The 15,800-nt window shown below is 45.6% G+C and overlaps 1 protein-coding gene across 1 annotated transcript in view; it reads left to right on the top strand.

Annotated features, from left to right (window-relative positions):
• Positions 1 to 15,523, top strand: part of AIFM3 (apoptosis inducing factor mitochondria associated 3) — a 280,485-nt gene extending 264,962 nt beyond the window's left edge. The window contains exon 20 of the mRNA XM_059713630.1: positions 14,222 to 15,523. Within this exon, the coding sequence (XP_059569613.1) occupies positions 14,222 to 14,261 (40 nt within the window). The 3' untranslated portion in view covers positions 14,262 to 15,523. The remainder of the gene's footprint in view (positions 1 to 14,221) is intronic.
• Positions 15,524 to 15,800: the final 277 nt, after the last annotated feature.

Genomic DNA, 15,800 nt, shown 5'->3' on the forward strand with positions numbered 1-15,800 from the left:
TTCCAATGCACCTTTAGGTGGCTGAAGATGTACTCAACAGTCATGTGGCACTTGCTGAGGCAGTGGCTGAAGTGCTCCTTCCTGCTCTCAAGGTGTTTTGTGCAGGGCTTCAAGAGCTGGGGAGAAGAGGATAGGCTAGGTCCCCGCTGATGAAGGGTGAGACAAAGCATTGGCGATGCGTAGGGGGCACACACAGGTGCACATGCACCCCCTGAGATTGGCAGTGCACCCCTGCGAAAAACACCACCGACACTGCTGGCAGCGCCTGCGGGCATTCGCCGCTCACCACCCCCTCCCCCGCCCCTGCCGCCAACACCACCAGTGGCATCTGCAGGTGGTCGCTGACCGCTGGTCAGCACTCGCCACCCCACACTGGCTGCTGACACTGCTGTGGCCACCTGCAAGAGCTCCCTGCTTGGCCTGCCCCTGCTGTTGACACTGCCACCACCACCTGCAGGCAGTCACCATGCTCCCCCCCATCCTCCTGGGGTACACATCATTCATGAGACAAAGATTGCACTAACCTTCACACTGGCAGTCCTGGGGGCATACTGTCCATTCTCTACCAATTCAGAGACACTGGAGTTGTAGAACTCTTTAGCATGGTGAAGATCTGGGTGAAGTATCCACAGTGGTCCGTGACACCCTGAAGCACAATGGAGAAAAAGCCCTTGAGGTTGATGAAGCTTTTGGAACCTTGGATCAGGCAGAGGACTTAGATGTGGGTGGTGTTGATGGCCCCAATGCAGTTGGGAAGCCCACCTGGAGGAATACAGCAATGAACTTGGGCAGATTGATGAAGCAGATGGCACAGTTTGCCAGCACATCCTGGATAACAAGGTACATGTCCCAGAATACCACTTTGAATATGGACTTGCCCATGCCGAACTGGTTGGCAGTGGAGCACAAGCTACCAGAGGTCACAATCTTCCAGAAAGTGATGGTAACGCACTTTGCCAGATTCAAGAGTGGTCTTATGCCATTGTCCTGCTGCTCAATGTATGGATCCAGCTCAGTAATGATCTTCATTAAAGTAGCCTGGCACATGTTGAACTTCTGCAGCCATTGCTCACTGTCTCAGGTGCCCTGGGAGATGTGCTCCTACCAGTCACTGTTCATTTTGTGGGCTCCAAAGCACCAGCTGATGGTTTGAAGGTACTCCCAAAGCACCCTAGAATGCATGGCATCCATTACAGTCTCATCTTCATTGACCACATGGAAGTTGTTGGCCATATCCTGGAGGCTTGGTGGCTGTAGCCTCGGGTAAGTGGCTTCACAAGCAACTTCATGCCCATGAGTCCTGTGCAGGATAATGCATGCCAGCATGAACACTTATCAGGTCACCTGCATATGAGCACCTGAAATCTCTCTAAATCTTTGGTGAGACACAGGGCAACATGGATATGGTGGAGCAGTCCTCGGTTCATTGGCTTGTGTGCAGGCGCAGGAACAGGAACTGACACACTTGCAATGAAAAACAGAGGAGATATGCTCTGGACCTCACAGGAGGGGGAATTGTGAGTGAGAATTCCCTGGAGGGGCAGGGAGCTGGGATGTGTGCACAGGGACCCCCAGGCTGCAGGCCATTGGCAGTGTAGGTTATCTGTGCAACAGTTTCCCCAACTTTTGAACACTTGTTCAGTGCTTCACTAGTAGAGTTTTGAACTGTGAAACCTAAACTGATAAACTTTCCCTGATTCTTTTGAACACTTGTATGCACTCTCTGTGTCCTACTTATGAAACTATCTACAGCTAAGCAAGTTCACACGGAGTCCTCAAAGAGTGTTCCTCATAAGAAGTCAAGGTGACTTAGCTTTTTTAATACTCCAAATCTAACTTGTATAAAACTAGTAAATGAACTCCAAGTGAATTCTACCCAACTCCTTCTGACCTGTCTTTCTTGCACCTTCTAAACTCTTCTTATCTCTAACATTCTCTCATCTGCTCATGTATGTTAGTTACTTCCTTCTCTTACTCAAGCTCTGGTAAGTACACACAAGCAAGTGCCCTACTTCACCATCATAGCAGCTGAGCCTACTATAGTTTACAGTGGGTAATAGAATCATCACCTATGTGTAAATGCCAAAATACTCTACTTACATAGCTGGAAGTTTGCTGTTTAAGGGGACAAACGGTAATAGAATTCTGCTTCATGTGCATACCCACATAGGAAGTGCATGCATCCTGAAGGCATCTTTTTCTGAGCTTTGTTGTTTTCATTTTACAGCTAATTTCTATATTTTCATTTTACAGCTAATTTATATATTTTCAAATTAAAAAAAAAACTAAAGAAACTAAAAAACTCCTGTAAAAAGCCCCATATAAATTCCATATTTCAAGATTTTGTCAAACTGCACTAGAATGTTATGCTATGTGAACGGAGAACAAGACTTCTTGTAGGTACCCACTTCACTAAGTTTTATAATGAAACAGTGGACTGGAGCTGAGGAGAGCTGGGTTCAGTTCCAGCTCTGCCACAAATTATAATTTTGGGCAAGTTATTAAGCATAAATTTGTATATATCAGAGCCTAAAGTTAGGGTCATATATCATATGTAAATACCTGTCAGGATCTTTAAAAGAATGTAAAGGATTTAGGAGCAGAAGCCTTACTGAAAGACTTTCAGTGAGATTAGTGCTTTTAAGTGACATAAGTGGACAAAATCTACCTTAGGAGTCTACCTTAGGACTCCTGTTTTTGAAAATTTTATCCTCTGGGCCTCAGTTTTCCAACTTTAAAATGGGGATTAAAAAATCCTTTGTTTGTCCCATTCTTTGTTCAACTGTCTATTTAAATCAGGGCTCTTCAACATCAGAGTGGCCTGGGTCTGCATGCCACACAGGCTGTGGGCCCAGGGCTGCACACCACACGGATGTTGAAGTGGCTGGACAGACTCCCTGAGATCCCCATGTACAGCCCCCCCCACCCCTTGCTGCTGTGAAAACATCCACAACTGCCACCACTATGTGAGTTATCTTCCTCCCCCCACTCCTACTGTGAGCAATGTAGCCCCTTCCCTTCACCCTTTCTGCTGCCATCTACCTGTGGGTGATCCTCCCTACCACTACCAAGGGAGTAGCACAGGTCCCTGACCTAAGCCAACTCACTGCCACTGGTGTGCAGGCAGCAAGCTCAGTGGGCTTCTTGCCCTGTTGCATAGACCCTGGCCATTGCTGCCACAGCAGCTGCAGCAATAAGAGCAGCGGTAGTGGTTTTGTGGGACCACAGCAGCCACACATTAACCCCTCATGGGTTGAATGCAGCCTGCAGGCTGGCAATTGAAGAGCCCTGATTTAAATTATAAGCTTGCTGGACGGGCACTGCCATTTATCATGCTATAGGTAGTGTCTGAACAGTGGGACCTCTGGGCACTACTGAATTATTAGTTATTGCTGTTATATACCTACTGTGTTTATTCACATACCACTCAACTAGATACCTTGTTGAAAAAGGAGGTCAACTTTATTTGACATGATTTATTCATAGTAAATCCATTCTGGCTGCTCATGATCAGCTTTTTCTTCAAAAGATGATTGCAAATAGATTTCCTTATGGTATACTCAAATAACTTCCCAGGTATAGAGGTGATGCTAAATGGTCTATAGTTCCCCTAGTCCTCCTGTTTGCCTTTTGAAGAAAGTTATTTCTGCAAAGGCTGAAAGCTCAGATGGCATGGAGCTGGGGCAGGATTCCCCTCCTCAATCTCACTCCTTCGCCCTTTGCTGCATGCAGTCAGGTCTGTAGTATTAAACTTAGGGCCCTGGCCTGACCACCACCTCTGTCTTCCCAAAGCCATCACCCTGCTGCTGGTCCCAATGGCTGGAGGAGGCCAACCTACAGCCTTCCTCAGTACCAAAGTTTTTGTGCACTGCCTGATACCTGAGGCACTTGCTCATATCACTTGACCCTATGTAAGACTAGAGAAAAGGACAAGACTCTGGAAAAAAAAGAGCTTTTTCTGATTCTAGACTACACTCTGGCAAACTATGCTTGCTTCTTTACCTCCTAGTTCCCTGATTTAGCTTACTTGTAGATTTTGCTCTTCTCTTGATCTCCTGGTTCTCTGACTTGGCTGGGTTATGTACCTTTCTCACCTCTTGGCTTCCTGACCCATCTTATGCCTGGACTCTTCTTGCCCTTTCTAACTCTAGATTTTATCTTAATCTAGTAACTTTGATCCCCAATTAGTCCTCAGGTCTGGCTGCTTCCCAAAATTGACAGCAGTTCCTGGTTTAATCCTCTTCCAGCCACTGCTGAATTAAGGCTTTTACAGTGTTGCCTTGCATACAATTAGGCATCAGTTTTAAGAGGGTTAACCCTACAGCTGCTGTCCCACAAGGGAGTGAGAGTGAAGCTGATGAGAGGACTGATGAGCTTCTGCTCTTCATGGCCAGGGTCTGTATTTCCTGCTGTGGCAAGTAACAAAAAAAGGTTTTTTTCCCCTTCATTCTGTATTCACAAAACAAAGTGTATGTCTTACTCAAGGGTGTGTAGTATGGATATAAATATGGTATTCAGGGACAGTGGAGAGTTCACAAGTTAAAAGCAAGTTCCTCTCAATTACAGTAGGTGAAAAATATGCTGCAAGATGGTTGGTGGAGAACCTCTTTTGCATTAATTCAAAATTAATGTGCCTGCATAAAGTAAATTAATAAAAATCCTTATAATTCAGCCAAATGTACATAGGCCTCCACCAGACCACTAATGAGCACAACCTTGACCAAAGACTGACTATTTCAATTACCGATCAAGGTATTAAGAATAGAGAACTTTACAATATAAATAAATAGAAAATTTGCATTTTTTATTTTTTTATTGGCCTTTGCATTAGCAAGCACTACATAAATATGTAGTAACCAGAGTTACTGCGCAGTAGTGCAGGTGAGCATCTTTTAGGTGATGTGCAGTAGCCTAATAATACAGCACAGTAGCCTAATAATATTGCCCAGTAGTGTATTAACACTGTCCATGCTGTGATGCGCTACTGTGCAGTATTTTTTAGCTACTGCACAGTCAGTCTCTCATGTAGATGCACCCACTGACTGTTAAATCAAATATAACTTCCATGGAGTCACTCTGGATTTACAATGGTGTAACTGAATGCAGAATTTGTCCTTATGCTTTGGGCCACTTTTGATACATATGAAATTGCCAAATTCAACCTTCTTTACCTTCTTGTCCCTTTTGTGTCTCTTGTCTGTTTTGTTTTTTTTTATTTAAACATTTCCATTCTCTGATAAACGCTTCAGAAAACAATACAGTTGTGTTGCATCATTTACTTTATACTGTATTGGCTTTATTCTGTTTGTCATATTTTGTTTGTTTTGTTTTGCACTCTTGTTTGCTTGTTTTAAAAGTTATTTTGCTCTCTTCCATAAGCTGCTCTGAGTCTTTGGAGGGAAGGGTGTCATATAAATCTTGTAAATAAAAAATAACACAGCACAAAAAGGTCACCAAGAAAGCACAGTACAGCTTTTTTTCTGTCTCTTTCCCTTGTTCCATCTAGAAGCTCCTCAGAAGGTTTGAACTGGACAGTGAGCCAGATAACTAGAGCTGAGAGCTGGGACTTAACTGGACAATTCAGCTGTAGAGGAAACTGATTGGGTTTATTTCTACTGCCAATGATAGCTGGGGAAACAGCCCTTTGAGTCTGTGCTTGGGGTTCTACCAAGTTATTGCTGGAAAAAGGATATCTGCCATTATTGTCCCAGACCACTGCTTTCTCATTATCATTTAGAGTCCAGATGCATTGAACATGGGGCATTGTGCCACTGAGTTGTGGTTAGAAGTGAAGCCATCAGTAGGCTTCCTACCCTGGAGAGTCTGGCATTTCACTTTAATTGCCCATTAAGAGTGAAAATCTGTTTTACTGCTCCACAGCCATAGAGTGGTAGTCTCCAACATATTGCCCTCGAGCATTCCAGCATTGCTTGCAGCCAGAGGATGCTAAATAACTGAAACTGAAGTTGAGAGAAAAGGAAAAGTACTTTTTTACTTGCTCAGTGCTGTTGCTCAAGCAATAACAAAACACAGGGGTCACGGCCATGTAGCAAAGATGATGCACTTTGTTTAGGTTACCAGGAGCTAATCTGCTCTCTGCCCTTACTTTGGACAGAATTCTTAGAAATGAACTTTCTCTCTCTGTTCTTTTGCTGCGTCCACATGGTTAAGGCTGTTTCTTTGTCATGGCAAGTATATTTCCTTTTGTATTTCGGACTTGCTAGCAATGTGGCGTTTGGTCAGTTTTGAGTTGTGAGATGTTCCAGTTGCACAAGTGTAATTTATCTTGATATTGTATGGGGCAGCTTCTTGAATGGAAAATGTCTCTTGGGTGGGAATTCAGTTGCTTAACTGTGCATCATTCTCTGCATGGGAGCGGGGCGGGGTGATAATTCCAAGACCCTCTAACCAGGAAGCTCTGGCTTCTAGTCCCAGCAGAAGCACTTGTACAGCCCAATCAGAATCCCCACTCTTGGCTTCTGTCAATGCTCAATGCTTCTGAGGGAGGAAAAAAAGAAAACAGACATCTGAAGCAACAGGAATGGAAAAAAGTCCCTTCCTGACCTCATGTAGCAAGCAGCAAAACCCAGAAGTATGTGGAAAAAACGACACCCTCCATTCTGGGGACAGAAAGCATAATTTCACATATCGCAACCTTTGACTGGACAGACAGATCTCCTTTTTCTGTATCCCCTTCATAAACTCATCCCAGTCCTTTTAATCTTCTTTCATACTAAACCAGTTGTGGAGCTATGCTTCATTCTGTTAAACTATGGGCATTTTTACACATGCTTTGGGGGTGAGGGGTCTTGGAGCCGCTCTAATTAAAAAGCATCTCATGAATCAGCATCCCCACGCTTCAAAACAGTGGTGAGGATGCTTTAACTAAAGCTCATTGAATGAGGTTTACTTAAAGCACCCCACCACCATTTTGAAGCATGGGGCCACTGATATGCAAGACACGGAGGCTGCTGAAGGCATGCTAATTAGCACGCTTCAGCGGACTTGATTACTCGAGTCTGCTCTGATGCGTTATAATTACAGTGCATTGGAACAGCCTCTCCACATGTCTACAGGCATCTTATGGCTTTTGTAATTTTATTTCAAGCTGTTTTTAAATTCAATTAATTTAGAATCATAGAGTGTCTTTATGTGTGCTCTGGGGTGCAAGTGGGACATTTTCATTAGAGCGGCTCTTGAGAGCCACCTTAATTAAGACACCCCCAGCATCTCATGTATTCAGCATCCTTTGTTTTTAAATGGTGGAGAGGGTGCTTTAACTAAAGCTCATTTGACAAGCTTTAGTTAAGTCACCCCTGCCACCATTTTGAAATGTGGGGACACTGAATACATATGACTCCAAGGCTACTGGAGTGATCCAATTAGAACGCTCCAGCAGATTCAATTAATTGAGTCTGCTCCAATGCGGTCTAAATAGAATGCATCAGAGCAGGTGTTGGGTACATGTATAGGTTACCATAGAATCATAGAAAATTAGGGTTAGGAGGGACCTCAGAAAGTCATCCAATCCAACCCCCTTCTCAAAGCAGGACCATCCCCAACTGTATCATCCCTGCCAATGCTTTGTCTAGCCAGATATTAAAAACCCCTGAGGATGGAGATTCCACAACCTCCCTGAGTAGCCTGTTCCAGTGCTTTACTACCTTCCTAGTGAGAGAACTCTTCCTAATATCTAACCTAAACTTCCCTTGCTGCAAATTGAAACCATTGCTCCTTGTTCTGCCATCTGCCACCACTGAGAACAGTCTAGCTCCATCCTCTTCGGAACCACACTTCAGGTAGTTGAAGGCTGTTATTAAATCCTGATTCAGTCTTCTCTTCTTCAGGCTAAATAAGCCCAGTTCCCTCAGCCTCTTCTCAGAAGTCATGTTCTCCAGCCTTCTAACTATTTCTGTTGCCCTCCACTGGTCTCTCTCCAAATTGTTCACATTCTTTCTATAGTGGGGTGTCCGGAACTGGATACAGTACTCCAGATGTCGCCTCACCATTACTGAATAGAGAGGAAGAATCACTTTCCTCCATCTTCTGGTAATACTCCTACTAATGCAAGCCAGTATGCTTTTAGCCTTCTTTGCAACAAGGGCACATTGTTGGCTCATATTCAGCTTATTGTCCGCTGTAACCCCCAAATCCTTTTCCACAGAGCTGCTTAGCCAGTCAGCCCCTAACCTGTACCAGTGCATGCGATTCTTTTGTCCTAAGTGCAGGACTTTGCACTTGTCTTTATTGAATCTCATGAGATATATTTTAGTTCAATCCTCCAATGTATGTAGGTCACTCTGAATCCTAGCCCTACCATCCACTGTATCTACTACTACTCCCCCCGCCCCCCAGCTTTGTGCCCTCTGAAAATGTTCTGTGTGCAGAACCCATCCCATCTTACAGGTCATTGATAAAGCCACTGAACAAAATCAGGCCCAGGATCAACCCCTGGGGCACTCCACTTGATGTCAGCTGCAAACTAGATACCAAGCCATTGATTACTACCAACTGAATCAGTGATCCAGCCAGTTTTCTAACCACCCTACTGTCCATTCATCCAATCTATAATTCCTTAGCTTGTTTGCAATAATGTTGTGGAAGACCCTATCAAAAGCCTTGCAAAAGTCAAGGTATATCATGTCCACTGCTTTTCCTCTATCCACAGACCCAGTCATCTCATCAGTGAAGGCAATCAGCTTGGTCAGGCATGATTTGCCCTTGGTGAATCTGTGCTGACTGTTCCTAATCACCTTTTCCGTCAAGAACTTAGAAACAGGTTCCTTGAGGACCTGCTCTATGTCTTTTCCATGGACTGAGATGAGGCTGACAGATCTGTAGTTCTCTGCATCCTCCTTATTTCCTTTCTTAAAGGAAATATTTTCCTTTTTCAACCATCTGGGACCTCTCCTGACCACCATGAGTTTTCAAAGATAATGTCCAGCAGCTCTGCAGTCACATTGACTAACTCCCTCACCGCCCTTGGGTTCATAGTGTCCAGCCCCATGGACTTGCACATGTCCAGCTTTTCTACATAATCCCTAACTTGTTCTTTCGTGACTGCTGGCTGCTCACCTTCACAAACTCTGCTGCCAGGTGCAGTAGTCTGGGAGCTGACCTTTCCTGTGAAGACTGAAGTGAAAAAGGCATTGTGTACTTCAGCTTTTTCCATATCATCTGTCACTAGGTTGCCTCCCCCATTTAGTAAAAGATCAACACTTTCCCTGATCTTCCTCTTGTTGCCAACATACTTGTAGAAACCCTTCTTGCTACCCTTCACATCTTTTGCTAGCTGCAACTCCAATTGTGCTGTGGCTGTCTTGATTTCATCCCGGCATGCCTGAACAATACTCTTATATACCTACCTAGTAGTTTGTCCAAGTTTCCACTTTCTATAAGCTTCCTTTTTTGTGTTTTAACTCACTGAAGAGATCCCCGCCAAGCCAAGCTGGTCTTCTCCCATACTTGCTAGTCTTCCTGTGCATCTGGATAGTTCATTCATACATCCTCAGTAAGGTTTCTTTAAAATACAGTGAGCTCTCCTGGACTCCTTTCCACCTTCGACTGGCCTTCCAGGGGATCCTGACCATCAGTTCCCTGAATGAGTTGAAGTCTGCTATTCTGAAGTCCAGGGTCCTTACTCTGCTGCTCCCCTTCCTTCCTTTCCTCAGGAACATGAACTCAACCGTCTAATGGTTGCTGCATCCCAAGTTGCCATGCACTACTACATGCCCCACCAGTTCTTCCCTGTTTGTGAGCAGCAGGTCAAGAAGAGCACAGCCCGTAGTTGGCCTCTCAACTTGGATCAGGAAGCTGCTCCCAACACTCTCCAAAAACTTCCTGGATTGCCTGTGAAGTGCTGTATTGCCCCCTCAGCAGATGCCAAGGTGATTGATGTCTGCCATGAGAACCAGGGCCTGTGATTTGGAAACTTCCACTAGCTGTTTGAAGAAAACCTCATCCTCCTGGTCTGGTGGTCTATAGCACACACCCACCATGACACCACCCTTGTCGCTCTCCCTTCTAACCCTAACCCAGAGACTTTTAACAAGCCAAGCTCCAGTTTCATGCTGGAGGTCTGAGCAATCATAGAGCTCTTTTACATAAAGTGCAACTTCTCTTTTCCCCTGCCTGTCCTTCCTGAACAGTTTATATCTATCTGTGGTAGTACTGTGCCCTAGGGGCAATCTCCCCCAGCCTCTGGGGGCACACAGTGTTCATGGCCTGTCTTGATCTGCTTGGGGCTCAGGCTCTGGCCCTCTCATCTGGACTATACGCCTTTGTCCCTCTTGGGGCTCAAGCCCTAGCCCTCTTGACTGGAGTGCACTCATGTACAGCCATCTGAGCTAACTAGCCAATTGCCCTACCTTCTCAGGAAGAATGAAAATGCCTCCCCTGTTGCCCCCTTCATGTCACCCACTTCCCCAGTTACTTCAGGGCTTTGGTCTCTATCCCTCAGCAAACCTAGTTTAAAGCCCTCCGCACTAGGTTAGTGAGCCTGTCTGCAAATATGCTCTTCCTTCTCTTCATCAAGTGAATCCCATCTCTTCCTAGCAGTCTTCCTTCAAGGAACAACATCCCATGGTTGAAGAAGCCAAAGTCTGGTGGTGTCATGTGGTCTCTAGTTAAACAAGAAATTTAAGTATTGATTTAGCTGCTGTGCTGATTATCTAGGCTGGTTACACTTAATTAAAGAAAGAATTACCTTAAAGGCTCTCCTTGAAAGAGGAAAGTGGGGTGGCAAACTAACCTGTGAGCTGCTTGCAAACTTCCCTGTTTGTCTCTGGTCACTCAGGGAGTCTTCTTTTTTATTGTTCTGGGCCTGAGCTGGCTCCACCTCCTTGTTAGGGCTTTTCATAGTTTCATAGTGCTTAGGGTCAGAAGGGACCTAAACAGATCATCAGGTCTGACCCCCTGCCCCGGGCAGGAATGAGTGCTGGGGTCATAACACCCCAACCAAATATCTGTCCAACCTCCTCTTGAAGACCCCCAAGGTAGGAGAGAGCACCACCTCACTTGGGAGCCCATTCCAGAGCCTGACAACCCTAACTGTAAAGTAATGTCTCCTGATGTCCAGCCTGAACCTTCTCTCTGACAATTTGTGCCCATTATTCCTAGTAACCCGTGGGTGGTACCCAGGGGAACAGAGCCTCCCACAATTCCTGCTGGTCCCCCCTGGTGAGTTTGTAAATGTTCACCAGATCCCCTCTCAGCCTTCTTTTGTTGAGGCTGAATAGATTCAGGCCCTTTAGCCTCTCTTCGTAGGGCCTGCCCCACTGGCCCTTGACCATGCGAGTGGCCCTCCTCTCGACCCTCTCAATGCTAGCCACATCCCTTTTGAAGTGCGGCGCCCAGAACTGGATGCAGTACTCCAACTGTGGCCTGACCAGTGTCGCATAGAGGGGAAGGATCACCTCCCTCAACCTGCTTGTGATGCATCTGTAGATGCACGACAAGGTGCGGTTAGCCTTACTGACCACTTCCTCGCATTGGCAGCTCATGTTCATCCTGGAATCAACAGTGACTCCAAGATCCCTTTCTGCCACTGTGTTGACAAGAAGGGTGTTCCCCAGCCTATACGTGTGTTGCTGGTTCCTTCTCCCTAGATGCAGCACCTTGCACTTGTCCGCGTTGAATTCCATCCTATTCTCATTCACCCACCTCTGTAACCTGTCTAGATCTAGCTGGATTCTGTCCCTCCCCTCCAGCGTGCCCACCTCACCTCACATCTTAGTGTCGTCAGTGTATCTGGACAGCGTGCTTTCCACAGCCACATCCAGGTCACCAATAAAGATGTTGAATAGCACAGGCTCCAGGACTGAGCCCTGGGGGACTCCACTGCCCACATCTCTCCAGGTCAAAAACAACCCATCCACCACCACTCTCTGGGTGTGACCATCTAGCCAATTTGCCACCCATCTGACTGTGTAGGCATCAATGCCACAGTCACCAAGTTTTTTTAAGAGAATGTGGTGGGAAACCGTGTCAAAGGCCTTCTGAAAGTCCAGGAAAATGACATCCACCCCAACACCCTCGTCCAGGGACTTTGTGACCTGATCATAAAAAGAAACCAGGTTAGTTAGGCAGGACCTGCCCTCAATGAATTGGTTGCCCCTGAGCATTACCTCCCCTGCTGGGCCCTTGCAGATATGCTCCTTGATAATTTTCTCAAAGGTCTTCCCAAGGACTGAGGTGAGACTAACTGGCCTATAGTTACCTGGGTCCTCCTTTCTCCCCTTCATGTAAATGGGGACCACATTGGCCCTTTTCCAATCCTCTGATACCGGGCCAGAGCCCCATGAGCGCTCATAAAGATGTGCCAGGGGCCTCGCTATGACCCCTGCCAATTCCCTCAGCACCCTTGGGTGAAGAGCATCTGGACCTACTGATTTAAACACATCCAGCCCCTCCAAAAGTTCCCTAACTAGGTCATCCCTGACCCTAGGCATGGCGGTGCCTCCCCTGGGTCCATCTGTAATGCTAGTGGGAGGAATGTCCCAGTGCCTGTTCAGGAATATGAAGGCAAAGAATTCGTTAAAGAAGTCAGCTTTTTTGTTTGCTGCCAGGTCCTGTAGGAGCTCCACATTACCTGGTGCCTTCTTCTTACTCCCTATGTATTTGAAAAAGGACTTTTTGTTATCCCTAATTCTGGTCGCTAGCCCTAGCTCAATCTCTGCCTTGGCCTTCCTAACAGCCTCCCTGCAGTCCCGAGCAATGGAGGTGTAATCCTTCTTGGTGATAGCCCCTTTCTTCCACTGATTGTATGCCACCTTTTTTGCACTCAGGCATTTCTGGATGCCTTTGCCAAGGCATGAAGGCTTTTTAGCACTCCTGCCCCCCTTGGTGCGCATTGGGACTGACTCCCTTTGAGCTCAGAGGATCGTCTCCTTGAGAAACAACCATCTGTCTTGGACTCCCATCTCATTGAAGCTCCAACACCCCAATGCCTCTCCTACTAATCTTCTTAGCTCATTGAAGTCTGCCTTCCTGAAGTCAAGGACTTTTGCCTTACTGCTTGCTTTCACCACCCTGCGCTGTATAGTAAATTCCAGGTGATGATCACTGTCACCCAGGTGGTTGAGTACCCGCAGACCCCTCCTGTGGCAAGGACCAAGTGCAGCAAGGCATTTCCCCTGGTGGGACTATGCACCTCCTGGGTTAGGTGGAGGTCTTGTATCCCAGCTAGGAACCTACATGAGCAGTCAGACCTGGCAAATAATCACTTAGCAAACAGACTTCTAGCTGCTCAAAGCACAGGCACAAATACACGATCAACCAAATAAACACTCACCAAGCCAAGCATGAGGGGCATTTTTACATGTGCAAGTGCCATAGCACCGGGTGCTTTTAAAAGCGCTCAGCGCTGCAACACTTGCAGTTGTATAAGCAGTGAAATGCACATTAGCACAAAGAAAATGGTGAAGCATTTTTAAACTAAAACACCACAGAAGTGCTTTAGGTCAAAAGCGTACCACCGCCATTTTCTCTGTGTCAATGTGCATTGCAATGCTTAAACAACTGCACATGGTCCAGCGCAGTGCACACCACCTCACATGTGGGGCAGACTCGATTAATTGAGACTGCTAAGAAGCAGTGGATCTCTGGCACATCACCAGATGAAAAGGTATGTGTATAAATGCCTATAGACCAGCCTGGCTCACTTACCTTCCAGAAGCAGTATCTGTTGCCTGGCTCCTCTTTCATTTCTTCCCAGCAAACTGCTTGCAAGTTGCCCTGTTTGCTGCCTATTTTCACTCACTCTGAAAGTGGGACACAGAAGTTCTAGATACCCACCCCCCCACCAACTCAGAGTGGATCTGAACCTATATTTCCCTCATCCCAGCAAAGGGCTCTAACCACCAAGCCATTCATTGGCCAATAACTGAAATTAATTTCACTGGAATTAAGAGCATTGACAGTTTACTACCAGTTTAATTAAATCACTATGCCACCTTTAGTTAAACCAAAGCAAGTTGGATTGTAGACAAGGCTTTAATTATGGAATACCCTCCTGTCTCTCCATTCAGCTATATTAGCCCCTAAATTCTCCTTTAGCAATGTGAGGAACAATTCAGTGAAGAGAGAATGATTTCCGGAACTGGGACAAGACTACAGCTTTCTCTAATGACAATGCAAACTAAGCAAGCAACTTTGGTTAATACATTTGGAAGGAAGTTTGGGACATACTTAAACAGTGGAGTTGCTTTTGTCTTTTTCTTAGAACTGGAGATATGTCTTGGCTAACTGGAAAAGGCTCTTAACATGTGGAACAACTGCTTTCTACTGACGCTGCATTTGCCAGAGAGGAGACGGGCAATCTGGAGGTTCTTCTGCAAAATACAAATCAAGTCAGCCAAGCCACTGTCTTTCATACTTACGAGACTTCGAGAAATCCTGTATCTTTCATTGAATAGTTATTTTCCCAGCAATCTCCTTTGTACATACAGGGTGTGTCTACACATGTGCTTTAATGTGCAGTAGTTCATTCTACTGCACATTAAAGTGTCACAACAAAAACAGTGCTAATATGCTAATGCGCAGTAGAATTAGTCTACTGCACATTAAGTATCACCAAAAAAGTGTTTGCTTTTGCTACTGTGCATTAGGGTAGCCTAATGCGCCTTTATGTAGTACCTCATTAGAGGTATTAAACTTAATGCACCGTAGCAAAAGTGCATTAATGAATGTGTAGATGTACCCATTAACAGCCAGTGGTTGTGAAGCCTGCACTTGGGCTCTCCATGTTTTAAAAATCCTACAGAAGTAGAAGATGAAAACAGAGAAAGCTGCTTGCACTGACATTTACAAACTTGAGAAAGAATACTATTGACATCTCTTCATGAATTCTGCTCACTTCAGGGGTATGACGAAAGCTGGCTGTAAACTACCTGCATTTTGTTCTAGTGGGAGGTAAACTGGGGAAATCAAGGCAACTAATTAATCTGGGAAGCATTTTAAATGGATTCACTCACTAAACATCCATTCAGCTTATAAACAATTCAGTGCCTTTCACCTCATATTTCTATGTAAACCGTTAACCACATTACTCCCACCCACAATCCCACCTTTACTCACATGCACCCAGTTGCATTTCCTGTGCAGCCCACATCCATGCTCCCACTGCACCATGAGCATCTAGCTACACTCTCCCTTGATTCCACACTCTAACTCATATCCACACAATTGCAAGCATGCTCTCACCTACACCCTGTCACTTTCCAACCCGTGCCAGCCCTGAACACCCCACCATGCCCTCATGTTATGGTCCAGCACTTACACAGACTCTCAGTTGCATATCTGCACCCCCACAAACACATACTGTGCATCCACAGTGTCAGCCTAACCCCCAACTACCCACATCAGCACCCTTACAACTACATCCTGACCCTCAGGCATTGGCCTGTACAACCTGATCTCTCATGTATTCCAGTTTAATATGCACTAGACCGATATAACCTAATTTTTGTTGTTGTTGTTGATGATGATGATCCTTTGAATTTGAAGATGACCATGATATCACTGATTGGTTTGGTTTTTGTGAGTATGTGAGTGGCTGATCAGGCCAATTTGTGCTTTAAACTCTGTGGCACACTGAGAAAGAGGTGCCGCTTTGGGTTGCTTGATCAACAGTGGATGTGCTGCTGTTGTTAGATTTATGCTGTTTGTGCTTCTGCTCTGCCTCACCAGATCTCCTCCACTTACAGACTGTAGCTCCAGTATGGATGTGGCTTTTCCAAGTGGAATGATCATGAGCCAGATCTTCCCAAGACTTTGGGTCAATGTTGAAACATTTCAAGGAT

The sequence above is a fragment of the Alligator mississippiensis genome, chromosome 10 (assembly GCF_030867095.1).
Source record: "Alligator mississippiensis isolate rAllMis1 chromosome 10, rAllMis1, whole genome shotgun sequence".
In the NCBI taxonomy this organism is placed as follows: domain Eukaryota; kingdom Metazoa; phylum Chordata; order Crocodylia; family Alligatoridae; genus Alligator; species Alligator mississippiensis.